This window comes from Microcaecilia unicolor, chromosome 8 (genome assembly GCF_901765095.1).
Source record: "Microcaecilia unicolor chromosome 8, aMicUni1.1, whole genome shotgun sequence".
NCBI lineage: Eukaryota > Metazoa > Chordata > Amphibia > Gymnophiona > Siphonopidae > Microcaecilia > Microcaecilia unicolor.
In genome coordinates, this window is record NC_044038.1 from 182,006,339 (window position 1) to 182,021,012 (window position 14,674).

At 39.5% G+C, this 14,674-nt stretch overlaps 1 protein-coding gene across 4 annotated transcripts in view; it reads right to left on the reverse strand.

The window, feature by feature from the left end:
- Window positions 1-14,674, reverse strand: part of FBXO38 (F-box protein 38) — a 77,984-nt gene that overhangs the window by 2,288 nt on the left and 61,022 nt on the right. For 2 of the 4 annotated variants that reach the window (XM_030211433.1, XM_030211432.1), the window contains exons 18-21: window positions 3,363-3,529; window positions 2,609-2,754; window positions 1,912-2,015; window positions 79-192 (exon numbers count right to left, since the gene is read on the reverse strand). In XM_030211433.1, the coding sequence (XP_030067293.1) occupies window positions 79-192; window positions 1,912-2,015; window positions 2,609-2,754; window positions 3,363-3,529 (531 nt within the window). Of the gene's footprint in view, window positions 1-78; window positions 193-275; window positions 347-663; window positions 1,709-1,911; window positions 2,016-2,608; window positions 2,755-3,362; window positions 3,530-14,674 lie in introns of those variants that run through there. The other 2 variants (XM_030211436.1, XM_030211435.1) reach the window with 2 other exon arrangements.

The following is a 14,674-nucleotide window of genomic DNA, read 5'->3' on the forward strand; positions in this document are numbered from 1 at the left end:
AACACATACTTATCAATAAAACACAAAATGGTCCAGTGGCACTGAAGAAGTTTCATCAAGGAAATCTTAAATACCCACTTTTCTCATCGTCCTCAAAGTCGTATCTTGCGTAGCTGTTGGGTTCCGCTGTGCGAAGAGATCTGAGCCAGGGGAAATCAGTGATCATAGAGTACGGAGCCCCATCCACAATACCTGACAGAGGGAGGGAGAATGGGGTCACTATTTCAGAACAGTCATATGACCATCTAAAAGTATTCAGATTAGACTGGGCTTACGGTTGAGTGATGAAGGTGATAAACGAGACATCAGCTCTCCACTGCAAGGCTGCTCTTACAAAACTTTATGGCTGCACAAAGGAAGAGAGGAGTGCTCGGCTGAACTGAATTAAGGCACTACTCAAAGGACGACGATAACTAAACCTATCCTGGACTGGGAGCAATATCTTACTGGTAGACACACTCTCTGGGGTAAATCTTTGGCACTGTGAATAGAAATAACTGGCAGAGTTGCAGAGTTTTTCCTACTGTCACCAACTATGTTACTGTGATCTCATTTTCAGTCCATTGGACCTGTGGAAAAGAAATTTCAGCAGGGCACTTGGAGGCGTTCATGACTGGGGGGCAGGTGCAGGATTCCACAGAACACCTGTACCAAAGTCACGTAATAGGTTTGGAAACCTGATGCCTGACAATAACTGTTTCACATTACAAAGCATGGACAACATTTTTACTTCATTTAAGGGTTTCTCTGCTTTTCGGGAGTAGGTTGGGTTGGGGCAGGGCTGGACTGGGCTCTGGCAGCTGAGAGCTATAGGTCTGAGAAAATTCCTGGTGTGGCTGACAGCCCATGTGTTATTTTCTTAAAGACACAGCACACTCACTGTTTGGTAGAAAGGAGGAGTGGACGCTGATGCTGTAAACTCAACTTTGCTGTAAACTTTGATTCAGACTAATCAAAGACACTTGTAGTGTAACAATTTTTATATACAGAACAGATAGCTGGTAAAGCATTTTGAGGATTTCAGTAATGCCTCAAAATCTTAAGCCTGTAAAGGATTTTTAGTCTATTCCGTGTTTCAACAACAGGAAGAATGTACCATCACAGCATACAGGTGAAAACAACATTTCTTAGGTTTTCTAACTTGTTCCTATACATTGTCATTTAACCAAAGTATAATGATTGTATAAAAGTTATAGGTTACATAAGTGATTGCTCCAGAGTAATCTGGTAGTTAAACTGGTCCATCCACTCTGCCATCTGTCCCCGCTTCTGCTGTCTGTGCAATATAATGGAACCAGCAGGTTTGTCTAGTTTGCCCAGCAAGGTGGCTAAGAGTCATACTTGTTGCTCCAAGCAGGCTACCTCCTGTCTCTGTTTACTGCACTTCTGGCCTTCTCTCTTTGGTCCTTACCCATCATGGATAGACAAGTATCCAAAGTTCTCTCACTTAAACCTAAAGCCACGCCATGCAAGCCCCCCTCCACCGGTCTTACTCAACCTCTCTACCCTGTATCATTTACTATGTCCTATTAGAAGTGCAAATAACTCTCCTTTCCTCCTCCAAGCTTAGGGCCCTAACTGTTTTGCTTTTCTATTACAAAATCTGGTCCATAAGGGCTGAAGTGGTCCAGCCAGTCTTCCCAGTAACAATCCATGCAGAGAACATTCCATGAAACTTCTGTAATACCTCTGTACAGATCCACCATACCTTGGGTATTGTGAGTTCTGGTTATCCCATTTCAAAAGAGACAGGACAGAACCAGAACAGGCTGTACTGCGAAAAGAAAGGCCTCCATTTGTTTACAACCTGCAAAGCAGAAGCAGTGATGATCGCAACCCAGCATCTCATCTCTGCAAGGCAAAACACTAGCAATTTGTTTCAGAAAAACAGAGAATCATTTTCCTACTAACCTTCTAAAGTATAAATATTTCTCCCCCAGGGGTACTTGCTGTATTTCTTCATATCCTCTTCACTTTGTGTCGCTTCGGGGAAGAATTCATATTTAATGAGTTCTCTAGAGACAAGACAGGAAAGAATAAAGGCTTCTAGCAATGGTTAGGAAAATGCAAGTAAAAAAAAAAAAAAGAGCAAAACAAATCCATGGTCACGTGCACAACATGGGTGCGACGTGGAGGAAGGGAGGGGGACCTGGCACCACCAGGTGCACACTGAAGTCCCAGTGCCGGGACACCTCAACCCCAAAAGCTCAACTAGAGCCGGGGGACCAGACCAGGAGCCAATCAATCCAGAGCTGCATGGTTATGACCATCCATCTGCTGGATAGAGAGAATACTGAGGCAAGGTATAGCAGACCTCAGATGTTCTCTCTATCTCCACCTGCTGGTAGGGGGACATAAGCCACAAGTCTCTGATCTGTGGAAGCACAGCTCTGCAGCACAACTCATTACACATGCAAAAAGTGTGGGACAGATTTATTAGAGCGATTCTGCAAACCTGTTTTGTGTTGTGAGTTAAACAAAAAAAACAGTGGGGAAAAAGATTACTGACAAAAGAAAGGAATGTCAACCTCGTGGTGCCTGCGTGGGGCGAGTGGCAAATCCCTGCTCATGAGGCGATGGAGTTTATGTTCACACTAACAGTACTCACTGGTTGACATTTGCTATCGTGTCCATCCAGCTGCGAATGCGCACCTTATTCCGTACATTTGGAGGGTTACTGAATTCATGGATAATACAGATATGGTAGGGATATGGCCCACTGAATATCTTCTTCTCTAAGTTCAAAGTGTCCACCTACAAAGTGAAAAAAGCTCCAGCAGACTGCGTGGCATGAAATTCTAGACAACTGCTTCTGTCTGTCGCCTGGCTGAGGGGGTCAATACAGGGGGTCCTTTCACTTTTTGTTTTTCAATTTGAAACAAAGCTTTAGTAGATGCTTACAACAGCCACATAGCACAAAGGCTAAAAGACAAACCAAGGTACCTTAAGCCACCTTTTCTTGGTTACATGATGCACTGTTTTCAGTCCTGGGGGTCCACATTTCTTAACTAAAACAGGACAAGTGACTTTGTACAGCTTCTCTCTTTCATGCTTTCAGGGGCAAGGCTCAGAATTTATGCAAGACTCAAAACATTTTGGGACCAGCAGCATCGTAGCTACTTTGCTACAGTGCAAACCCCCAGCTGGTCCTACTTTTCCCCAGCACCAACCCATTCCTTTGCAGAAAAGATGAGCATTGCAATTTTGAATCCTGACTTTACATAGGCAACTTCTATGCTACCTGTACATTCTTCAGAAAATTACCATTTATAAGGCAAATCACAGAAAGAGCAAGAGTAGAAGAGAAGCTAGCAATGGCCCCTGCCCTCTCTTACATGCAACTTTCCATAAAGGTTTTGTACCTGCTGCATGGGGCGAAGGTAAATGATCCGGTTCCTCTCAGGAGGCATTGTCAGGATCTGATGCAGAATCTGCTCCATGTTTAGCTTCTTGCACTGGGCGTAATCAAACCGATTAACTATCGGTGCATTCTCTACCTTTAAATGTTTCAGTACACGGCACCTAGTGGCTGAAAAGCAAAGCATGTAAAAAGCCTAAATAGGCAGAACTGCGAGACTGAGAAAGTTGTGTGGCTGGATTTCATGAGACTGTGACAAGAGGAAAGCGGGTTGATTTCATTACTAATCACCTTTCCAAATCCAATCACAAGTCAAGTACCAGACAGATACATTCAGGTATATTAGTTACTTCCCTGTCCAAAAGAGGCTAACAAGCTACAAACGAATTACTTAGCTCAGGCCTAATTACTTATTCATTTTTATTTATAAGCTGCTTTCTGTAACTTAAGCTCATTCAACGCTGGGTAGAACAAATAATCAGGTCACACAATAAAATGTAATAGTGTAACTAAACTACATTTAAACTTAGGGTCCCTTTTATTAAACCGTGCTAGTGATTCCCGGTACCGCAAATATGACGCACCCCATTCAATTTAAAATGGCTTGTCGCATTTGCTGCGTGGGAATCACTAGTGCAGTTTAGTAAAAGAGGCCCTTATTAATTTACAATAAAACAATGTAAAAATATAAATTTATTCCATGCCTAAACTGTATATAGGCTAAGGAAGCCATTGAAAAAGCCTTCAGTTTTAATGGGGCCTATTTACTAATTAAGCACACAAGTCTCAGGAGCTAAGCTTTACACCTGAGGGAAAGATGGGTTAAGTGACTTGCCCAATATTATAAGAAGCAGCAGTAGAAGAAATGAAAAGTGAGGTTGTTTCTGTTCAGTGCAATCAGATCCAGTCACAAAACAGCAGTGCAAGTGCACAGCACAGCGTAATTTTTAAAAAAAAATCATATATTAGGGAGACAAAATTTAAGACTTGTATTAACAACAGCACTGCAGCCAGAGGCACAGCCAAAGCACATTAAATGTGAGATGGCCTCCCAGTGCAATCTAAGGTTGCATGATAAGTTACATTTTCCTCAAAGAAACCATGAATTGTGCAATAAAGAGAAAGACACTTCTGGTTGATTTTGCTGTACAGTAAGGGGAAATTTCCTGTTCATTTCCTCTCCTTGACCCTGCCAGACCAATCCAGATGAGTGGTTATGTCTTCCTGCCAGCAGAAGGAGCCAGAGAAGACTAGCTCAGAGTTGAATTCACTCCCTTTAAAGCAGGCTGATTCCCTTCTGTATCCTACATCAAAGCTAAAGATTACTGAAGGCACTTTCTGAGTTTTGGGTTTTCAATTCACCCCTACAACGAACCTTGAAGTAGTTAAAATCATCTGTTTATGGTCACTAGCCCAGGAATGAGAATTCCATTCACAATTATACAACATTGTGGGGCTTCATATAATAATAATGGGTGCATTTCTTAAAAAACAAAAAACGCTTCCTGCAGTCAAATCATATCCTCACTATACAGTGCCAGAGCTTAATATGTAGGGAAAAAGAAAGTGGAACAGTGGATCCCATGGAGGGGGCAGGCATAACAGGAGCAGAGGGGATAGATTAGGAAACAGAGTGTCCCCTTCTATCCAGCGTCTGCTCTCTCTCCCTGATCCCTTCTATCCAGCATCTGCCCTCTGTCCCCGCCCCTTCCATCCAGCATCTGCCCTCTCTCTCCCTCCCTCCTCTGAAAATGCAGCCTTGTCTAATACACTGCATGTGTTCTGCTTGCTTTAAAATCAGTTAATTTTTCTCCCTGATCCTAATTACTCCCGACTAATATAGCTCCCTCTGCTGAATGAAGACAAAAGGAAAGTCTCTAACGAGACTAAGCAGCTCGGAATTATGCTGCATAAAGCTAGGGAAGAAGTTTGTTTGTGTAAGCAGGCTCTAGATGTTTTTTTTTTTTTTTTTTTGGGGGGGGGGGGGGGTATTTTTTCTCAGGATCCCTCTAAATGCATTGTAAATTTTCAGACTAATAGAATTTTTTTTTTGTTGGTCTGGGTCAGTTCTTTGGAGGGGAGGGGGGGGGGGGGGGGAGGCTCCAAGTGACCTCGATTGTTTTAAAATAGGTGAAACTCACCTGCAGTCCAATATGCCAGTGGCAGATGATGTGCTCATGTGTGTAATCTAAAGAGAATCCACGAGCGTGGAGAACTCAATAGATCCCAAGAAGCGTCAAATGTAAACAAAAAGGTGGGAATATGAGCCAGGCAGTCCAATAACTGGACCCAAAATGAAGTTTAAAATAAACAATATTTATTAATTTTCAAGCAAATGATAATGAAACAATTTCCACATTAAAAAATGACTCGACACAACGTTGTGTTTCGGCCAGATGGCCTACATCAGGAGTCTAAAAACCAAAAACAATAAGAACATAAATAAGATATACAGTGATGTAACATCCAGTAAAAAGGAACATATAAATTGTAGAATATTAAAATATGACCATGTTGATATAGATGCTGGAGGACAGATATTGGAAACAAATAAGTACATATATAGGCAAAAAAGATAATTGCTACTACTACTACTACTATTTAGCATTTCTATAGCGCTACAAGGCGTACGCAGCGCTGCACAAAATAGAAGAAAGACAGTCCCTGCTCAAAGAGCTTACAATCTAATTGCCATGTTAATATATGTTAATATAAATACTAAAAGGAATGTTCTGAAAAATACTAAACACATATTTTTAAGTAGTAGAAAATTATATATTTTTAAGTGGTAGAATCATATTTTTAGAATGTCAAAAACATTACCATGCAAATATAGATAATATAAATACCAGAGGACAAATATAAAATAACAAACCATAAATCAAAAAGATAATTGCCATGTTGATGTAAGTAGATGCATAAAAAAGTAACACTTACATGAAAAATAAATTGTAGGATGACAACACGAGGATAATTACCAATAGTAATATTAGTGACTGTAATGCAAGTTATAACTAAATACATATTGTAAAATATGACATCTATAAAACCACTTGCGTTATCTTCAAAAACATCATCAATTATAGTTATGTATAAAGTATGGCTTAACATGTACATAGATGGGTGTGAATAAAATTTGAAAAGATGTACATGTTAAGCCATACTTTATACATAACTATAATTGATGATGTTTTTGAAGATAACGCAAGTGGTTTTATAGATGTCATATTTTACAATTTGTATTTAGTGTAGCCTTGATCTTATGATCCTCATTGCAGAAGCCTCACAGGCAAAGAGTAAGGTTCTGAAAGATACGCTTGTTTCTAAACTGGATGCATTACACACTAAAGATCCCCACTATGATGAGGTACTCAGAGATGTTGATAACAAAATAGCTAGATTTAAGAATGACATCAAGGAAACTAAAAATAGCAAATTTAGGAGAGATGAATTAGATTATAAGAAGGGTACAGTCTATCCATTTTCTAAAGCAAAACCCTATTTTACGACTAATATGAGTAATGTTAATTCTAAGAATACTCAGGTTCCAAGAACCCAAACTAACATCAGACAAATTCCAACTACAGATGCCATTGAACATCATCAAATAGAACATAAGACACAAGCGTATTAGGAGTGACTCAGGGGATCTCTATACTTCCCCTTTAGGCAGTCCTTTTTCCCGCTCCCACTTTCCAGGTCACTCTAGACATTCGACAGAACGAGAGATTTCCCCAGTGCAACGACAAGCACTTCAATCAGCATCGCAGACCGATCTTTTTTTAGAAGAACTCTGGAAGAAGGATATCAGAAATGTACCACAACGGACATTTCAGAACAGATCATTTCAAAGAGGCAGAGGAAGACTAGGTCCACCCCAGCAGTTTCAATACAGAGATCAATCCAACGATCGGTATCACAACCGGCATTAGAAGAATCTACTCCTATTTTCAACTTACCTAATCATGGCTTAACACCAATCGAAGAAGGTATCTTGAAAAGAGGACTATCATTTGTTCCTACTGCAGGATATAATGCCTTTAATACACATGTTGATCTTTTCAAGTTTCAACGTAAGTTACAAATTATACATACATTCTCCAAATCAGCTACTCCTTACCAAGACATATCGGTGGTGAAGAAACCATCAACATGGATACCCCCGGGCCAGACTCATCCTCTCATAACAGCGTTCCATTCATGTGTGCAATAAAAGATGTAAAGAAATTTGAAAGGAATAAAATACCACACCACTATAATATTAGTACAACTGAGCGTCAGGTCATTAGAGATTTAGCTAATAATCATGACATCGTCATCAAGCCCGCTGATAAGGGTGGAGGTATTGTGGTTTTGAATAGGACTGATTATATCAACGAAATCAAGAGACAACTGGATGACCGTGAGTTCTACGTGCCCTTAGATAAGGATCCCACGGAGGAAATTCAGAGGGACATCAAAGAATTAGTGGACATTGCATCCAAGGTGAGATTCATTACACAGAAAGAGAAGGACTTTTTATTGGTCACATATCCTACCGTTCCAACCTTTTACATACTGCCAAAGATACACAAATCACCTACAAACCCTCCAGGTAGGCCTATCATTTCTGGCAACGGCTCTATTCTGGAACCTTTGTCTATTTTTGTGGATTTCTTTTTAAGACCATTTGTACCGCTCATTCCATCTTTTGTACATGATACTACTCACATGATTAATATTTTGCAAGATTATGAGGGTTCACTCACAGACACAATACTAGTCACAATGGATATAGAATCATTATATACTAATATTCCGCAAATGGAGGGTCTCAGGATTATTGAACACACGTTACAAGCCAGATCAACACATAGACGGATTCCCAATCACTTGATTTTGACGTGCGACGATTGCATTAACACAGAATTATTTTGGATTTGAAAGAAATTATTTCCAACAAATAAAGGGCATGGCCATGGGGTCAAGTATGGTGCCTGATATAGCGAATCTTTACGTTGGGGATTTCGAAGAACGACACCTGACATCACATCCATTCAAGCAAAACATCAAGATATTTCGCCGATACATAGACAATATTTTTATACTGTGGCAGGGTGATGAAGATACCCTATTGTCCTTTTTCGAATGGATTTTTTTTTTTGTTACATTTGTACCCCGCGCTTTCCCACTCATGGCAGGCTCAATGCGGCTTACATGAGGCAATGGAGGGTTAAGTGACTTGCCCAGAGTCACAAGGAGCTGCCTGTGCCTGAAGTGAAAATAGAACTCAGTTCCTCAGTTCTCCAGGACCAAAGTCCACCACCCTAACCACTAGGCCACTCCTCCACTCCTAATTCTCAGGATCCTAACCTTAAATTCAAATCCGATTATAATGCTCACCAGATCAATTTTTTAGACCTTACCATCCAGAAAGATGACTATTTGTTCAATACAACCATTTACAAGAAACCTACTGACCGGAACTCTTTTCTGCATTACTCCAGTTACCACAATCCTAGGCTTAAAAGTAATCTCCCTCTATGTCAATTTCTCCGTCTTCGGCGTATCTGTATGGATTTTGAGGAATTTAAGCTACAAGCTGCATCCATGGGTGACAGATTTGCCGCTAGAGGATATACTCAGAAACACATCGAAGCGGGATATACTAAAGCCTTAGCTCAGAACCGTGAGGACCTCCTTCAACCCAATCGACAGAAGAAAATTCCAGACACTGTGTGCACACCCAAATAATCATTTTTGTCAAAACACATCGCAAAATCCATAAGAAAACATTGGCATATTTTAGAGGGTCTTGACTGCTTCAACAATAAAGAACTAGTTATTGCATACTCAAGAAATAGGAATTTGAAGGAATTTTTAGTCCCCTCTACTTTGCCGGATATAAGTGACCCTCTGGACAGCTTTCATTTAGGACATAGGAGATGTGGACGATGCAGTGTGTGAGACCTTTGCATAGAGACTACTAATTTTATTCATTCAATCAATCACAAATAAAATTTTCACGTTGAAACATTCAGCGAACTGCAATACTTCTCAAGTAATCTATTATCACGTCTGTGGCCGTGACCACCCTCATACTTACCCTGTTTCTGGGAGTCAGTGGCTGTGCTGGCTTCTGCTTGTCTCTGTGTCTGTCTTAGTTTCTCTCTGGCTCTGTGTGCTGATTGCCTTACTGGACCTCACCTGTGTGGGCTATGCCTCTTCCAAGATGGCTGCCGACTCCTCTATGCCAGTATCCAAGATGGCTTCTGCTTGTCCTTCCTGTGGGCTCACTTCTCTGTGTGTCAAGCCTCTGTTTGGAGGCAAAGAGATTGCTGCAGCTGTGCCTCTGGTGTTGAAGGGCTTTATTAATCACTTAGAGACTGCAGCCCTTGCCTTTGCATCGTCTAAGGGCCCTGGTATGTAGAGTGCTCTGTGCACTGCTACATTGTCCAGCTCAGTGTGAGTTCCTAGTGTTTGACTAGTTAGCTTGGGCACAGCTTTGCTTGTTAGCCTGTGTACAGCTTTTTTAGTTCTCCTGTGTTTGTTCAGTGTGAGTTCCTAGTGTATGACTAGTTAGCTTGGGCACAGCTTTGCTTGTTAGCCTGTGTACAGCTTTACTAGTTCTCCTGTGTTTGCTCAGTGTGAGTTCCTAGTGTATGACTGGTTGGCTTGGGCACAGCTTTGCTTGTTAGCCTGTGTACAGCTTTTCTGGTTCTCCTGTGTTTGCTCAGTGTGAGTTCCTAGTGTATGACTGGTTGGCTTGGGCACAGCTTTGCTTGTTAGCCTGTGTACAGCTTTTCTGGTTCTCCTGTGTTTGCTCATTGTGAGTTCCTAGTGTATGACTGGTTGGCTTGGGCACAGCTTTGCTTGTTAGCCTGTGTACAGCTTTTCTGGTTCTCCTGTGTTTGCTTAGTGTATGTTTCTACTGTATGACTTGTTAGCTTGGGCACAGCTTTCCTGTTAGCTTGTGTACAGTTTACTAGTCTTCTTGTGTTTAGCTTTCTGGTTTTCCCATGTGTGTTTTCTTTTGCTTCAGGAGCTTCAGCCCTTGTTCTGTCTGTTGCCAGTACTCCTTGATACTGTAGCTCCAGCCATAGTCTTGCTCCTTGACCTGACCATTGCTTTGAACCTGCCTACTGCCGGAACCCGGACACTCCCTGCCTGTCTGCCTTGCTTTCGCCTAGGTGCCTGGGGGCACTTCTGTACCCTGATTCCTGCTGTTCCTGCTTGCAAGTTCCAGTTCCGGTTTTCCTGTAAGTCCTGCCGGCTGCTCGAACCTGAGGGCTCAACCCTCGGGGAACGGTGGCTAAGCGTAGGTGAAGCCTAGGTCCAGTGTGTTCCGGTCCCGTGGGTTCCAGTCCAGTGGGTTCCGCTCCAGTGTGTTCCAGTCCAGCGGGCTTCACTCCTGTATGTTCCAGTCCAGTGGGTCCACTCCAGTGTGTTCCAGTCCAGCGGGCTGCACTCTAGTGCGCACCCGTCCGGTGCGTTCCAGTCCTGTGTATTCCTGTGTAGAACTCCAGTCCGGGGTTCCGGTCTAGTCTTGTCTCTACCTTGAAGGTGATCTTGCCTGCCACTGCCGCTCCACGGTAGTGGCCCAAGGACTCATGAACCCAGTGCTCCCGGGGAAGAAGCCTGACAGTATGCCAAGGTCCTCGGGAACGCGACATCTATATTATCCAATGCCCATGTTCTCCACTATACGTGGGCAAAACTTGTAGATCTATCAAAACATGCATCATTGAGCACAGAAGCTGCATATCAAGGAACATTTTGTCAGCACCCTTGGTCCAACATTGGCAGGAAGCTAACCACACCACAGCAGATATCAAGTATCATGTGTTTAAGACATTCACTAGGAAGTGGAGGGGAGGTGACCTTGATAAACTCATATTACAGGAAGAGCAGAGGTTGATTTATGATTTAAATACTCTTAGTCCCAATGGTCTTAATAATGAAATAGATTTCCGTCCGTTCTTATAACATTTGACAGTCCTCTGGTCCTGTCATTTTACTGTCACCATATAAGTACATATTTTATCATTGTTTTTAATTTTACTTTCATTAGTCCCTGCTATTCGAGCATAAACATTTTCCCCAAAAATTGCTTTAACGTAACACATTGTATATTCCACTATGTTTTTCTATATATTTCCGTGTAATTGTTCTTTTTATACATATTTTTAAATATGTCAGTTATGTGTACATAGATGGGATTAATCTTTTTTTATGATTTCTTATTTTTATTTTTTTATATATTTTTACAAATTGCATCATTATGATTCTTCTCATTTTGCAGTTCACTTTCATCAAACTGACTTTTTTTACAATTTGCATCATTATGGTTTTTTCATTTTGCAGTTTACTTTCATCAAACTATCTTACCCTTTTTTTGTTGTTTTATTTTCCACTTTTTGATCAGCAGGATATAATGGTTTCATTTTTCATGTTTCCTGGATTTCCAAATAATTTTATTTTATTTGCTACATAACTGTAGGATGTTTTTGCTTCATTGAACAGAATGCTCACACATCATTCTGCATTCTTATATTATGTGACGCAAGCCCCGCCCACTGCACATCAAACATCAATCATTTTATTTTGGTGGAGTTTATAACGCTAGCCCTGCCATTTTTACGTACACTAGGCATAGTCCCTTCAGGACAACCTTTATTTTTATGCTTGCATAGTGCTTCAATCATTTTGTATTGCTCCAATCATTTTGTATTACTGCATAGTGTGGCACCAGCCCCGCCCACTGCACATTCACTTTCATTATTTACTTTTTATATTTTTTATTTTTATTAATATGCATGCTTGTATAGTGCTTTGATCATTTCAGTGTGACGCTAGCCCCGCCCACTGCACATCATTTTTTACTTAAGGTGTTGTAATGTTAGCCTCGCCCACTTCACGTATACTAGGTATAGTTTTTTAGGATATATTTTTATATTAATCTTTTATCCTGTTACAGTGATTTATAATTAATATGAATGTTCGGGCAGGGTTTTATTTATTTATTTAAAAAAAAAACTTCTAGAGGATCTACTGCCTTTCTGACGTCACGGTTTTCTCATTGTTTCGCGCCATTTTTTGTTTATTTAATTACTTCAGTGCAGGCCATTTCGCCCTAACATTGTTTGTAGTAGCGTGCAGTGACAAACGGATTATTCAACAAACGGTCTTTTTTTAAGGTATGGTCTTTTTCAAGGTAAGGTTTTTTGTTTTGAGCAGGTCTGTGTGATTAGTTCACTGACGTGATTTCCCCCTCGTTATAGCACACACATTGCTTTCACTTTAGCTCAAATCCTGAGGTGTTGAGTTTTAGATTTTATCAGTGTTACTTTACGACCTAGCAAATGTTTATTTTGACCAGATTGGTATCTAAACACAGACCGGTTTTACTTGGCTAATAATTAGTGCATTGTATTTCCTTTCACTCACACAATTACTCAGGAAGATTTAGGTGCTTTGTATTTTGGGCATTTGCCAGCGTCACTCAGTGAGCATTTTAAGGCTTTTATTTTGAGTGTAACGAAACACGTTACACCTCCTTCTGTTTTTTGCAGACCATTTCTAATATCCTGATCTGCACATTTCTTATCTGTGATTTGAAAATCCTTTATTACGTCACCTGATGATTATATTCTTACTGCTGTCATAAGCATCAAGGTCAGTTCTTTTCATTTTTTTAACCCCCTTTTTTTAACATCTTTTCAAATTTTATTCACACCCATCTATGTACATGTTAAGCCATACTTTATACATAACTATAATTGATGATGTTTTTGAAGATAACGCAAGTGGTTTTATAGACGTCATATTTTACAATTTGTATTTAGTTATAACTTGCATTACAGTCACTAATATTACTATTGGTAATTATCCTCGTGTTGTCATCCTACAATTTATTTTTTATGTAAGTGTTACTTTTTATGCATCTACTTTTTGGCAATTATCTTTTTGATTTATGGTTTGTTATTTTATATTTGTCCTCTGGTATTTATATTATCTATATTTGCATGGTAATGTTTTTGACATTCTAAAAATATGATTCTACCACTTAAAAATATATAATTTTCTACTACTTAAAAATATGTCTTTTAGTATTTTTCAAAATATTCCTTTTAGTATTTATATTATCATATATTAACATGGCAATTATCTTTTTTGGCTTATATATGTACTTATTTGTTTCCAATATCTGTCCTCCAGCATCTATATCAACATGGTCATATTTTAATATTCTACAATTTATATGTTCCTCTTTACTGGACGTTACATCACTGTATATCTTATTTATGTTCTTATTGTTTTTGGTTTTTAGACTCCTGATGTAGGCCATCTGGCTGAAACACAACGTTGTGTCGAGTCATTTTTAATGTGGAAATTGTTTCATTATCATTTGCTTGAAAATTAATAAATATTGTTTATTTTAAACTTCATTTTGGGTCCAGTTATTGGACTGCCTGGCTCATATTCCCACCTTTTTGTTTACTCATGTGTGTAATGCCAGGATGATGGGGTAACTTATGAATTTGATTACTTCTTTTTCTGACTCTTTAGTTGTCCTGTAAATGGTGGACTTGGATTTCCAATTTGTAGGTTATTTTGGATTTTTGTGTAAATGTAGACTTATTAGGTGTATCATTAGTCTTATGCTAACATTGTATTATATCTCTGGTATTTGAATTCCAGTGCTATTAAATGTGTATATTTTTGATACAATTTCACATTAGTTCTATTATTAGGTTTCAATTTACTTTTTTCAAGTTTACCTCATTTATTGTATTTATGTTTATTCTTGGTTATTTTACTATTGTTAAGCTGTTAAAATTATCAGTTTTATGTTAAACTATACCTATTGTACACTGCTTTGGGTGAATCTCGTCATAAAAGCGGTTAATAAATCCCAATAAATAAAATAAATAAATACACGATATGATCAGTCCAAGATATATTTTCATGTATTAATATACATATTTAAAAGAATTAGAATATATGACACATGTCCACCTTCTAGAGTTTCAGTGGTGCAGTAGTCAGGGATGAATATCAGATACACATGGAGGCATATTTTCAAAGCACTTAAGTTCCACAGAAACCTATGGAACTTTGGAAGGCTAAGTGCTTTGAAAATATGCCTCCAAGGTCTTCTAAGAAAGAAAGGGAGGGCAGTCAAAAGGAAGCTGAGAAATGCTGTTATAAATTTGTGTTACTATTAGCATTTTCTGTAGAAAGAGTTTAGTTTACCATAGAGGTAGATGTAACTTTAGCCATGTTTTCTAAGATGGTCTTAGGGAAAGCAGAACAGTGTAAAACGGAGCAGGGCCT